Source organism: Budorcas taxicolor, chromosome 18, assembly GCF_023091745.1.
Source record: "Budorcas taxicolor isolate Tak-1 chromosome 18, Takin1.1, whole genome shotgun sequence".
NCBI classification, from domain to species: Eukaryota; Metazoa; Chordata; class Mammalia; order Artiodactyla; family Bovidae; genus Budorcas; species Budorcas taxicolor.
Window position 1 is genome coordinate 59966810 of NC_068927.1, and position 14770 is coordinate 59981579.

General features: G+C 44.4%; 1 protein-coding gene across 1 annotated transcript; it reads left to right on the forward strand.

Annotated features, from left to right (window-relative positions):
• Positions 1-10444: 10444 nt before the first annotated feature.
• On the forward strand, positions 10445-13072 carry LOC128063545 (zinc finger protein 320-like). Its single transcript, XM_052656323.1, has 3 exons — positions 10445-10511; positions 11411-11534; positions 12957-13072. Exons 1-3 carry the CDS (start codon positions 10497-10499, stop codon positions 13064-13066), a joined length of 249 nt encoding a protein of 82 aa, XP_052512283.1. The 5' UTR covers positions 10445-10496; the 3' UTR covers positions 13067-13072.
• Positions 13073-14770: the final 1698 nt, after the last annotated feature.

Below are 14770 nucleotides of genomic sequence, written 5' to 3' on the forward strand. Positions count from 1 at the left end.
GTGTATTCTTGCCACCTCTTCTTAATATCTTCTGCTTCTGTTAGGTCCATACCATTTCTGTCCTTTATTGTGCCCATCTTTGCATGAAATGTTCCCTTGGTATCTCTAATTTTCTTGAAGAGATCTCTAGTCTTTCCCATTCTATTGTTTTCCTCTATTTCTTTGCATTGATCACTGAGGAAAGCTTTCTTATGTATCCTTGCTATTCTTTGGAACTCTGCATTCAGATGAGTATATCTTTCTTTTTCTCCTTTTCATTTAGCTTCTCTTTCTTTTCTCAGCTATTTGTAAGGCCTCCTCAGACAACCATTTTGCCTTTGTGCATTTCTTTTTCTTGGGGGTGGTCTTGAACACTGCCTCCTGTACAATGTCAGGAACCTCCATCCATAGTTCTTCAGGCACTCTATCAGTCCCTTGAATCTGTTTGTCACTTCCACTGTATAATCATAAGGGATTTGATTTAGATCATACCTGAATGGTCTAGTAGTTTTCCCCACTTTCTTCAGTTTGAGTCTGAATTTGGCAATAAGGAATTCATGATCTGAGCCACAGTCAGCTCCCCGTCTTGTTTTTGCTGACTGTATAGAGCTTCTCCATCTTTGGCTGCAGAGAATATAATCAATCTGATTTCAGTGTTGACCATCTGGTGATGTCCATGTGTAGAGTCTTCTCTTGTGTTGCTGGAAGAGAGTGTTTGCCATGACCAGTGTGTTGTCTTGGCAAAACTCTGTTAGCCTTTGCTCTGCATCCTTCTGTATTCCAAGGCCAAATTTGCCTGTTACTCCAGGTATCTCTTGACTTCCTACTTTTGCATTTCAGTCCCCTATGATGAAAAGAATATAGTTTTTGGGTGTTAGTTCTAAAAGGTCTTGTAGATCTTCATAGAACCGTTTAACTTTAGTTTCTTCAGCATTACTGATTGGGGCATAGACTTAAATTACTGTGATATTGAATGGTTTGCCTTGCAAACGAACCAAGGTCATTCTGTCATTTTTTATATTGTACCCAAGTACTGCATTTTGGATTCCTTTGTTGACCATGAGGGCTACTTCATTTCTTCTAAGGGAATCGTGCCCACAGTAGTAGATATAATGGTCATCTGAATTAAATTTGCCTGTTCCAGTCCATTTGAGTTCACTGATTCCTAAAATGTCTTGCTGTATCCTGTTTGACCACTTCCAATTTACCTTGATTCATGGACCTAACATTCAAGGTTCCTATGCAAAACTGCTTAAAGATGGCAGAGTAGAAGGACGTGTACTCATCTTCTCTTTTGAGAACTCCAAAATTACAACTCGCTGCTGAACAGCCATCGACAGGAGAATGTTAGATCCCACCAAAAAGAAATACTGCACATCCAAGGGCAAAGGAGAAGCCCCAGCAAGACAGTAGGAGGGCGAAATCACATTTAGAATCAAACACCATACCCGCCAGAGACGCTTCGAGAGCTCAAACCAAACCTTGTGCACACCAGGACCCAGCGACCCCACAGTGTAGTGTATACATATATATACACACCTGTATACATACATATATATATATACACACACACACACATATATATAAGGTCTTATATATAAGATCATATATATATATATATATATATAAATTTGTGTATGATATATATATATGTGTGTAGGGTGTGTGTGTGTGTGTGTGTGTGTGTGTGTGTGTGTATGTATATATGTGGTTGTGCCTGGTCTTCGTTGCGGTATGTAAACTCTTAGTTGCAGCACATGAGATCTAATTCCCCCACCAGGGTTTGAATCCAGGCTCCCTGAATTGGGAACTCCAAGTCTTAGCCACTGGACCACCATGGACGTCCCTTTGTAGGGTTTTGGGTTTTTTTTAAATTACAAATTGTTTCCCTTTTAAATTTGTTTCTGGTTTAGAGAAAGCCTGTGACTTTCTTCTTTTATCTTATATATTGGAAATATTCTTTGGTAACTAGTAAAGAATTTTAGACTGTCTCCTAATGGATACTGGATAAAGATGTCCATGGTCTTTTATTTTAAGTGTTGGAAGCTGATTTTACCTAGTTAGTCTGATACTCCGTTTTCTTTGGTTTCACATAATCTACTACAACATGAGCCATGAGCTCCTAAGCAGATGTCTCCAGTCGCATCCTGGGAGCTGACCCTTTTCTCACAGTTCCCTCTGCCCTGGTCACATTCACCTTTTCTCTGCTCCCAAACATCAACACCCTTTCTGTCTCAGATCTCACCTCCTGCTTAACCCTTTGTCTCTAAAGCATCGCTGCTCTGGCCCTTTCTCCTCCTCAGGTCTTGGCCAGAGTTGTCTCCCCACCTTCTCCTGCTCATCTTCTGAAGTTCCCTTCACCTGCCATTCTCTGTCTCATGACCCAGGTTTTATTGCTCGCACATTGGTCTCCTCTATCAGAAGTGTTTTTCATCGATTATTTTGGGTCTTTCCTGTTTCCCCTCCATTGGAGGGTGCCTGGTCTCTGTCTTCTTTCCAGGACACCTGTGACACTTTCCTTTGGGAAGATTTAGATGCTGGGGACTGTAATTGGATGGAATACTCCTCAGGGAGGAACGAGGAGCTTGGGCAGGTGATGAGGTTAGTTCCCATATTTTTTCTGGAAATTTCAACTTGAACTAAACCTGCTATGACTACTTATTTTCTCAAAATAAGAGCAAAATTATATGCACTGAGGCTTAGCCCTACAGAACCAGTGTCCCCCATGCAGTGTGCTAAGGTGTCCCGTGTTCATTCCACTGTGTCTCTGCTCCACTATAGCCTCCAGGTCTTCCAAATTGTGTGCTTCTGGGGTGAGCTGCCGTCTTGAATGGGACCCTTGCCTTACAGCAGTTCATCTGCTCAGAGTCAGGGATACTGACTACACTTTGCTAAGGATGCAGAGAAGCTTAAGAGTGTGGGGATGGGCATGACGGAGGGCCCCGTCTTGGAGCTGGGGTACCTTGCAGTTTTCTCTGAGTGGGGAGGACAGGAGAGAGTGAGAGCAGGGCTGTCTTTCTCTCTCTCTTTCAGTGACATCCTCACCAAACACAGTCCAGCCAATCCTCAAACACCTTTAAAACTAGACTCCATCATGTTCCCAATTGCTGGTGAGGGCCTCCTTTTCCAGGGAGGGCCCGCTTCTTGATCTCCATACTGAATGCCCAGTGTCCCGCTGTTTGCAGCACTGTCCACTCCTGTTGCAATGCCTCTGCATATGGGTTTGTTTTAGCCTGATTTGTTCGTACGCGCCTGAGGTATGTGTGTGTACTCACTCAGTCATGTCCGACTCTTTTGCAGCCCCACGGACTGTAGCCCACCAGGCTCCTCTGTCCATGGAATTTTCCAGGCAAGAATACTGGACTGGGTTGCCTTTTTGTTCTCCAAGGGATCTTCCCCACCCAGGGATCGAACCCACATCTCTTGCATCTCTGGCATCAGCGGGCAGATTTGTTACCATTAGTGCCACCTGGGAAGCCTGGAGGAAATGTCAAGACCTGCACAAAAGTGGAGGAAAGACTTTAGGGGTTTGCAGGAGGGATATGGCAGCAAGTGTGAGCCTCTAGAGGAGCCCAGTGAGCTGTATGAGCGCCTGTCCCATGCATGGCTTGGGGTTCAAGGGGTGTGTGGAACTTTTGGAAAGGGGCATCTTAATTCTGGCTGGAGCATCTAGACATGGATTCACAGGGAGCTGTGGGGCTGTATGGATTGGGCTTGGTGCCATAGTGTCTTTTCTCAGGTTCCCTGGGACGCAGAAGCTGAGATTGAGTTGTTTTGTTTTTTGAGGTTGAGATTTTCAGGCATGGGTTTCATAAAAGCCATGATCACACCTGAAAAGGAATGAGGAAGTAGGATTAGGAACAGGAATGTTATCCTGTATTGTTAACCAGAGCCTGAGAGGAGCCCACAGGAAGCTCTGGGAGCAGGAGGATGACTGCCTTGGGACAGGGGGTGGATTCAAGAGGTGCCCCACAGCACTCACTCCACACCGTGGATTTTGTGGGGTCTTTTGGTGCTGGTTTAGTCCCTAACTCATATCTGACTCTTGTGACCCCATAGACTGTAGCCCACCAGGCTCCTCTGTCCATGGGATTTCCCAGACAAAAATACTGGTGTGGGTTGCTATATCCTTCTTCAGGGGATCTTCCCGACCCAGGGATCGAACCTACATCTCTTGCATTGGCAGGTGACTTCTTTACCACTGAGCCACCAGCGAAGTGTGGGGTCTTTGTAGGGGGCAGAAATCATTGTGCAACCCATAGTGTAGTTACAGAGAACATCTCAGAGGCCATTTTGAGGGTTATCTTTGGTATTTTGGGATATTTGGGCAAAGTTGCAGCAAAGTTTCAGGTGCATTTTGGAAGACACAAAGGAGAATTTGGAATGTTTCCTGGGAAGACGCTGAGGTCTCATTGGCATCACAGGCCAAAGCTCTGTTCTGTTAGTAGATTTTGGAGGTGACAGTGCTCAGACTGGGGTCACTGTGAATGAAAACGTGGTGTCACGTCTAGTGGTCTTCATGAGTAATCATTCCATCGTGAATGCATGAGACATGGGGCCTCAGAGTGTTTGATGGGGTTGTGTAGCAGGTAAGGGGATGGCTCTGCTGTTTCTGGGGAGTGTGTCAGACCCCAGGGAAGACTATAGGTTTGTTTGAGTCCAGAAGGGAAATGATAGGTGTTAAGACTCACATGGCAGAGAGTTATCAGCGAGGGCCTGCTGGGGATGGGACCAACGGGAGAAGGGCTGTGAGAACTCATGACTCAGGAAAGATTGTTCAGCTGATCAGGGGCAGTCACAGTGGAGAGACGTCAGCCTTGGGAAGACCCAGCTGCTTTTGTCTTACTGCCAGACCAGTGGTGGTCACTCTGCTGCCTCTGCCTGCCCGTCCCGGAACTCACACACACGCAGTACATTCATAAGGACGCTGTGGTGCGGAGGGGCAAGGTGTTTCAAACTAAATGTGGAACAAGCGTATTTCTTTGAGAAGGAGGGCTGCTGTGTTCTGGGGAGGAAACAGGAAGGGGGACAGTGTTTGGTAACTCAGAGCCCTGGCGATAGCAGGAAAGCTCAGGAAAGAGGTAAAGGAAAAGCTCTGTTCCTACTCACCAGTGCTCAGCAGCTAGCCCAATAGAAGGGGGTGAGGTATCAGGGCCCCATTTAGAGAAAGGATCTTGTCTTTCTACTCAACACCCACTCACCCTCTGTGCACATATCTTCATTGTCTTCTCTAGAATGGCACTCATGGTGGTGTCCCCATAGATGACCTGAGAAAGTAAAGTGTTTTCTCTCTCTGTGCCCTGGCGGCCTCAGCTTCTCCTCCACTGTTCTATGAGACACCCACTTCCCTGCTGTTCTTGAAAGGTTGTTGTTGAATTACGACGCCGGGATTTTTGGCCCCCGGAGGAGAAGAATTCAATCCGGGGCCAGAGACGAGGCTTGATCACTCAGAGCTTTTGTATAACAAAGTTTTATTAAAGTATAAAGGAGATAGAGAAAGCTTCTGACATAGGCATCAGAAGGGGGCAGAAAGAGTACCCCCCTGCTAGTCTTTAGCTGGATGTTATATAGTCACCAGCAGTCTGTTAATGAAAGAAAGGAATGTCTCAAAACTTAGAATGGCACCAGGCCCCTCACCCAAAAGATGTATTTTGGGATAATCTTGGCTCCAAATGGTTCATCTTGGGCCATAAAATCATTAACTTGAATCTTGAAGAAGGGCAGAGCACCATACAAATAGTGTCGTTTACATAGATTAGAGGAAAGATATCAGAGTATTACATACTGGTTTATCAGGTAGGTTCTGAGCCCAAAAGGCGGAACCGACTTAAAAAAGAGTTTGGGGTAAATGCATAGTACATTAGCATAGCTTAAGATAAACATTTCCATAAGAAAAAGGCAATGGTTAACTTCAAGTGAAACCAGGTGTCATTATGGCAACACAGAATTTTAAGAGAAACCTCCTTTTAAATTAGTATAGAGAAGGAAAAAAAAATATCGCTAAATTGTTTCTTCCTGCCACTTAAGGGAGATAAAAATGTCTGAGATTTGCAGGCTATTTCCTCCACTTGGAGACTCCTGGCCTTCCTGCCTGTTACCCTCTCATTCTTCTCACTGTTGGTTTGCACAATCCCAATGAAGCCAGTCAAGTCAGCATTTCAGGCTGTGATTTTTCTTCAGCTAATATCAATGTAGCTCAGTCGGTAAGAGTCTGCCTGCAATACTGGAGACCTGGTTTCAGTTCCTGGGTCAGGAAGATCTCCTGGAGAAGGAAATGGCAACCCACTCCGATATTCTGGCCTGGAGAATCCCATGGACAGAGGAGCCTGGTAGGCTACAGTCTATGGGGTCGTAAGAGTCAGACACGACTAAGCACACAGACAATATCAATGCAGAGTGAGAAACCTTAGATTCCAGGAACCTTTTTCCCGATAAAGTGTCAAGGCAGCCAAGAGCCTCCTCCTTTTTCTGTGGATTGTTTTATATTATGTTTGACTGCACAGCTTGTGGGCTCCTTAGTTCCCCTACCAGGGACTGAACCCGGGCCCACAGCAGTGAAAGCTGATGAGTCCTAACCACTGGACTGCCAGGGAAGTCCCAGTTTTCGACTCTCTATTGCCAGACTGGGTCTGCTCAGCCTCAAGCAGCTACTGCTGGGATGAGCTCACTGCCATCCTAGTTGGACTTGCACATGACCTTTGCACCTCTAAATGGAGGACCCTTGGCTCCACCGTCCTCAGCTGTTCCTGTTTGGCCTGTCCTCACTCCTCCAGGGCAAAGGTCCCCTGCCCACGTCTGTGCCCCAGCGTGAAGACGATGGCAGAGTGGAAACTAGTGTAATTTTGTGTCCATCTCATTCACTTATTCACTACATAAAGAGTACCATATTTTTAATTTCTGTGTGTGTGTGCTTAGTTGCTCAATCATGTCCAACTCTGCAACCATGTGGACGGTAGCCCTCCAGGCTCCTCTGTCTGTGAAATTCTTCAGGCAAGAATACTGGAGTGGATTGCCATGCTCTCCTCCAGGGGATCTTCCCAACCCAGGGATCAAACCCTGGTCTCCTGCATTGCACATGGATTCTTTATCACCTGAGCTGCAACGGAGGCTGGTTTTTTAATATTTATTGGGGTATGGTTGATTTTCATTGTTGCATTAGTTTCAGGTGTTTAGCAAAGTAAATTGTCAAACACATACATCCACTCTTTTAGATTCTTTTCCCATGTAGGTCATCACAGAGGACTGAGTTTAATGCCCTGTGCTACACAGTTAAGGCTTAATTAGTTATCTATTTTATATATAGTAGTGTGTATGTGTCAGTCCCAATCACCTGGTTTATCCCTCCCCCTCTTACCCTTTGATAATTATAAGCTTATATTTTACATCTGTAACTATTTCAGTTGTGTAGATAAGTTCATTTGTAGCCTTTTTTTTTTAGATTCCACATATGATTGATATCATCCAATATTTGTCTTTCTCTGTCTGACTTACTTCACTCAGTGTGAGAATCTCTAGGTCCATCTGTGCTGCTGCAAATAGCATTCTTATTTTTTTTTAATGACTGAGTAATATTCCATAAATGATGGAAACAGGGACTTCCCTGGCTCTGCAGAGTGTTTTAGTGTTTAAGAGTCTTTAAGACTTTGTACTTCCTGGGACTTCCCTGTGGTTAGGACTCAGTGCTTCCACTTCAGGGGCACAGGTTTGATCCCTCGTCAGGGAACTTAACATCTTGTATGCTGCCTGGTGCAGCGCCTCACCCCCACTTCCCCCAAATGGAGACAAACCCACCTTGTCACTTACAGTCATGCAAGTCAAATGCCCCAAAGTGAAGCCCTGGTGTGTGGACGTGGATTCTCCCCAACACCCATTGCTCTCCCGACACCCCCATCGTACCAGCTCTACCTTGTCCCTGTGTGGTTCACCACAGCTGGAGAAAAACACGCCCCTGAACTGACTGGTCTTGCTTCAGATTCCTCTGTTCCCTCACATTCCCTGTGTGTTTGCTCCATACCTTTCCTATGGAGCTCCTCAAAAGTCTACCTCCGCCTCTCCCATCTTTTTTTCTCAAAGACCCTGTTTCTTCTCCATTGAGCTCCTGGAGCAAAGGGAAGAGATCTCCTCTAACTGCCTCAACTGTCAGCCTCAGGGCCTGTGCTCTGTCCTTAATAATTGACTGCGAATAGTCTGAAAGTGCCTCTGGCTGTTGCTGGCCCTAAAATTGTGCCCCGGTTGCCAGCTCCACTGTCTGGGTCAGGGCCGTGTGGCATCATGTATTTTTACTTCTCGAAAGTTGCTTTGATCAACATGGTGGCATTGTCTCTCTGAAACACAAAGATGGGCACTCACATACACCCCACACCTTTTTATACATTCAGTTCTTTCCTCTTTAAAATACAGTGTTCTCAATTAGCTACATTTTCCTCTACTATTAAATGCCACGATGTACTGTTGCAAAAGAATGCGGGTGCGAGAGAATGGTCGCGTCCCAGGGGAAATCTTGGGATAGGTCTCCAAGTAAGGGTTCCTGGCTTCCTGCAGGAAAGAATTCAAGAGGGAGACATAGTAGAGTGAGCCATGCTGTGCCGGGCTGCCTAAGATGCCCGGGTCTTGGTGGAGAGTGCTCATGAAACGTGGTCCACTACAGAAGGGAATGGCAGACTCCAGTATTTTCACCTCGAGAACCCCAAGAATGATAAAGCAGGTTTATTGAGAGAAATACACATTCCATAGGCAGAATATGGTTGTCTCTGAAAGGGAGAATGACCCTGGGCTGTGGGCATACTTAGTTTTTATGAGCTGAGTAATTCATGCATTAAAGTGTAGGAGGATTTTTCCAGCTATTTGGAGGAAAATGCAGAAGTTGATTTTGGTAGTTATTTCACAATGTATGTGTATATACATATTTCGAATGTCACATTGTATGTCTTAAATATGCAAGATATTTATTTGTCAATTATACCTCAGTAAAACTTTAAAAGAAAAAGGTGCAAGGTAAGCTGTGCTTGCCTCCACAGAGTGGTGCACATCCAGGCTACACATTACATCCATGAGGCATTTTACAAATACATTTGTGCCCTGACCAGAGATTCCCCTTCGAAAACTCCAAGTGGGGCTCAGCCTCAATGGTATTTAAGGGGCCTTGGTACGTCACGGCTGTATATTGTCACCCTGCTTATTTAACTTATATGCAGAGTACCTCATGAGAAATGCTGGACTAGAAGAAACAAGCTGGAATCAAGACTGCTGGGAGAAATATCAATAACCTCAGATATGCAGATGACACCACCCTTCTGGCAGAAAGTGAAGAGGAACTAAAAAGCTCCTTCATGTAAGTGAAAGGGGAGAGTGAAAAAGTTGGCTTAAAGCTCAACATTCAGAAAACGAAGATCATGGCATCCGGTCCCATCACTTCACGGGAAATAGATGGGAAAACAGTGGAAACAGTGTCAGACTTTATTTTGGGGGGCTCCAGAATCACTGCAGATGGTGATTGCAGCCATGAAATTAAAAGACACTTACTCCTTGGAAGAAAAGTTATGAGCAACCTAGATAGTATATTCCAAAGCAGAGACATTACTTTGCCGACTAAGGTCCGTCTAGTCAAGGCTATGGTTTTTCCAGTAGTCACGTATGGATGTGAGAGTTGGACTGTGAAGAAGGCTGAATGCTGAAGAATTGATGCTTTTGAACTGTGGTGTTGGAGAAGACTCTTGAGAGGCCCTTGGACTGCAAGATCCAACCAGTCCATTCTGAAGGAGATCAGCCCTGGGATTTGTTTGGAAGGAATGATGCTAAAGCTGAAACTCCAGTACTTTGGCCACCTGATGCGAAGAGTTAACTCATTGGAAAAGACTCTGAGCTGGGAGGGATTAGGGGCAGGAGGAGAAGGGGACGACAGAGGATGAGATGGCTGAATGGCATCACTGACTCGATGGACGTGAGTCTGAGTGAACTCTGGGAGTTGGTGATGAACAGGGAGGCCTGGCGTGCTGCGATTCATGGAGTCGCAAAGAGTCGGACACGACTGAGCGACTGAACTGAACTGAACTGAACTGGTGCATCTGGCATTGAGCATCAGGACTCTTAAGTCCATCCATCCTGAGGGATGAGATCTGGGCTGAGGGTAAGGCTGCTTTGCCCTGAGTGGGGCTGGACCAGGGCCTGCTGTGTGACCTGAAGGGGATCATGGTGTGAGCGGAGGTGCGCCCTGCTGCTGTGTGCATGAGGCCTCACCAGGAGGGGGGTGTGATCCGAGGGAAAGTGTGGGAAAGTCCTGTGTTGGACTCTGTGCAGGAGTTGACTGTCCTACGTCCCTCCTGAGACAGTGGCCACAGGGGACTGTCTGTTCCTCCTGGTGAGGGCTTCCCTGTGTGTGTGGTTGGGGCTCAGGAAGGGGGTGTGTTGACTCTAAACATTAAACAGCATGTTTTCAACTTTAAGGATAGACCTCTGAAGACTCATGTTGCCTGAGGAAGCCCAGAAGAGGAGGAAGGTGAAAGAAGGAAGAGTCTGGAATGGCTCTTTCTCAGGTGAACTTATATTCTTGGTTGATTATTCTGTTTCTCCTTTCTTTTCTTTTTTAATTAAATTTTTTTTTTTTTTGGCGTAGAGCTACTTTGCAATGTTGTGTTAGTCTCTGCTATTCTCCTTCCTTCTTTGCAGTTGCTAATCTCTGACTCAAGAAGTAGTCTGCTTGATTCCTGTTCATTCACACTCACCCAGGACCTTCTCTCAGTCACTGACACGTACCCTTAGATGCCATCTGTGACTCAGTTTTCTACTCTGTAAAATGGAAATGGATCTTTCTCTGATGAGTTACTACATTGACAACAAGTTAATTCATGAAAAGCATCTAAAGTAATGCTTCCATGGTAGCTCAGATGGTAAAGAATCTGCCTGCAATACTGCAGACCCGTGTTTGATCCTTGGGTTGGGAAGATCCTCTGGAGAAGGAAATGGCAACCCACTCCAGTATTCTTATCTGGAGAATCCCATGGACAGAGGAGCCTGGCGGGCTACAGTCCATGGGATCACAAAAGAGTCAGAAACGACTGCTACTACTCCCACTACTACTACTAGAGTAATTCATAACATACAGGAAGTGTTCAAATACTTTTAGTCATTGCTGTTAATCATCATCACAGTTTTTAGATTCTGAGCTTTCTTTAACACCTTTGTATAGATGACCCAGTGTTGAATTTCTGTTTGTGTATTTCACGTGTCATACAGAAAAATGAAAAATCCACATTGATCTGGAGGCCATTGTAATCTCTTATGGGAAAGCAATTAGAGATGCATAATTTGCTCTAAATACCTTTACATGAATCTGTCAGAATATACACTTCAACTGAATCAATCTTCTCATTTTGTATGAAGATAAGAACTCTCCTTATGACCCCATTAATGATATGTGTTTTCATTTCAGCAGCAGCTGACCATTGAGGACGTGGCCATCGAATTCACTCCTGAGGAGTGGGAATGCCTGGCCCCTGCACAGAGGACTTTGTACCAGGACGTGATGCTGGAGACCTACAGGAACCTGCTCTCTGTGGGTAAGGATCACTTCCCTCTCAAGTTGAGTTCTGTCCTTGGGTATCTTTACATTTTCCTTCGCATGCCTTTTGGGAGCCCCTACCTTGCTTGGCTGAGCTCGAAGCCCTATTGAATCAGAGGCCAAAGCCTCATAATGTGGAATGAGGACTTTGAAATTGCCCTTTCCTCATTTTATCTGCCCATGTTATGATACCTCGAGGGTGGGTCCAGAGCTTAAAAGTGCATAAAGCCTGTAGCAAACTTAAAACCTACACTTCCCTGTTTTGAAAATTTTATTTATTATTTTTTGGCTGTGCTGGGTCTTTCTTAGTTGCTGTGATCAGGGGCTACTCACCAGTTGCGGTGCTCGGGCTTCTCATTGTGGTGACTTCTCTTGCTGCAGTAGGCGGGCTCTAGGGTGCAGGGGCCCCACAGTTGTGGTGCACAGGCTTAGTTGTTCTGCGGCATGTGGGATCTTCCCAAACGAAGAATTGAACCTGTGACCCCTGCACGGGCAGGCCGATTCTTAACCACTGAGCCACCAGGGAAGTCCCACTTACCTTTTTACTACAAGCAAGATGTCTGCATATTACACTCTTCCCTGTGCATTCACTTGATCTTAGCCAAAAGGCTAAGAAGTGATTCCCCTGTGCATTTAGAAGGAGGCAAGCTGTGCATTGAAGTGTTTTCCACAACCACTTCATATTGTCCTCACTCTTCAGCTGAACAAAGAGCTGGGGTTCTGGAAACAATATAGCATGTGATGTTTCTTTCTTGCAATTAGCAATAATTTCTGTTTCTGACCTGAATATTCTTATGTCCATTTTGGAGTAAAGAAAAGAGCACTGGACCCTGGAGAGGGAAGTGAAAATAGCAAAAAATAAAAATTTAAAAAGAAGGAAAGGAAAAAAACCACCAGAGGGGTGGAAAGTACCAGGTGTAGACACAGGTCAGATCTCAGATGAACAGAGAAGAAACCGCACCATTAATAGTTTCAGGGAATCTTTCCCCAAGTGGTAGAGTTCTGTGGGAAAAGAATTTATTTTTTGGTAAACTCTCAGAGGAAATTGTTCTCCCCATTGTTTCAGTCTGTTCTTTAGTATGTAAAATGTATCTCGTCCTCCAGTGGTGCCACAGCTCCTACAAAGACAAAGGCAAGGTCTTTGTATGATCTACAACAGCCTGTCATTTGACTCCTTTCAGCTTTGTCACTTGACTTTGAAGAACGTGGGATGGGCCCTTTCAGAAGGGTCTCTTGCCCCTGCGTCTCCACTTCTGTGTGTGCTTTCATTGGCTGCTCAGTTCTTGGTCCCTGCAAGTAAGAGCTGAACTGCTCTTTAGCACCACACTGTCCTAGTTCCATCCCTACTCGCTGTTCTAGGAAGATGTAGTCAAGGAGGTAGGAAACCACTGGTGCTCTCTGATTCCATCTCTTACCCCAGAACCTGCACGGAGCTGTCTCAAGACCCGTCTGCCTGTTCAGATCCCTCAGCCCTTCCTTCTGGGATTGTTACTTAGGAGAATTGTAAAGACAGTAGACAGATCTCTTTGATCCTAGATCCTACATGGGGAGCATATGTCGGCCTTTGAGATTCTTAACTCAATGTCTGTGAGGAGAGCACACATCTCAAGATCCTGCAGGATCCCCCCTCCTGTCTTGTATTTTCATCACTCTTCCACTGCTCTACCTTGTCTGGGAATGTAGACTTTTCCTAATTGCCTATTGTCTTAAGTTGCCTTTGATGATTGCCTTTGAAATACACATTCCTAGGATCTGAGATTTTATCCTATATATTTTTTGCTGTGATAATAACACTTTTAAGGGATAGACAGCTTCTAGGGACTCTCCCTATGGAGTAGGGTTATTTGGTGACAGAAAATTACCCCCCCACCCCGAGATTTTTTTTTTTAATTGAAGTATAATTGATATACAATGTTGTATTGTCTTCTGATGTAAAGCAAGGTAATTCAGTAATACATATGTATACATTCTTTTTTTTAATTGTTTTTATCACAGGATATTGAATATAATTCCCTGTGCTGTACAGTAGGACCTTGTTGTTTATCTGTCCTATGTATAATAGCTTGCATCTGCTATTTGCAAACTCCCAACCTGTCCCTGTGCATGCACACTTGGCCACCAGAAGTCTCTTCTGTATGTCTGTGAGTCTGTTTCTGTTCATAGATAAGTTCATTTGTGCTGCATTTCAGATTGGACATACAAGTGGTATCATATGATGTTTGTCTTTCTCCTTCTGACTTATTTTGCTTAGTATGATAATCTCTAGGTCCATCCATGGTGCTGCAAATGGTACTATTTCATTCTTTTTTTATGGATGAGTAATATTCCAGTGTGTGTGTGTATTTATGTGTAGACAACATCTTTATCCATTCATCTGTTGATGGTCACTTAGATTGTTTGCATGTTTGGCTATTATAAATAGCGCTGCTGTGAACATAGGGGTACATGCATATTGAAAAGAGTCTTTTTTACTTATTTTTCATTTAAAAATTTTTTTATTTTTGCCACACCTCAGAACTTGTGGGAACTCAGTCCCCTGACCAGGGATCAAACCCAGGCCATAGCAGTAACAGTGCCAAATCCTAAACACTAGACCACCAGGGACTCCAAGCATCAAGCTTCTGCTTCTTTCACTTTCTTTGTAATTTGGGGTTATGTACATAGCCTTCTAAGTCTTGTGCCCTCATTTGAAAAATAATGGTAGTTTACCTCAGACTTTTAAAACAAATAAGTACTGTTAGATAGCTTAGATATAATAATATTGCACATTTTATAGAAAAACTCTGTTACTGTTATTTAATGATATATATCTACTTTGTCATGTTTTGTTATGCCATATCCCTTTGTGTGCATTATATTTTATATGCTTTTATTTTGCAGTTTGTCCTCAACAATGCAGTCTCTGACCTTAGTTAATATATATTTTAAGCACACACTTCATACTACATATCTGGGGACAATAAGCTGGAGAATTAAAGGGCACTGCATAGATAAGAAATTGCTCTGCTTGTTTATTATATAATGGCAATCATGAAAGCATGTGACTTTCGACTTCTTTCTTCAGTTTCTGTTCCTTTGTTGTTCATTCACAAAGTCGTGTCCAACTCTTTGCGACCCCATGCCAGCTTCCTCTGTCTTTCATATCTTCCGGAGTTTGCTCAAATTCATGTCCACTGAGTCAGTGATGCTATCTAACCGTCTCATCCTCTGCCACCCCCTTCTCCTTTTGCCTTC

Coding starts and splice junctions, on each gene's coding strand:
- LOC128063545 (XM_052656323.1), top strand. Junction 11,535..12,956: donor CAGGAACCTGCTCTCTGTGG/GTAAGGATCACT, acceptor CTCTTACCCCAG/AACCTGCACGGAGCTGTCTC.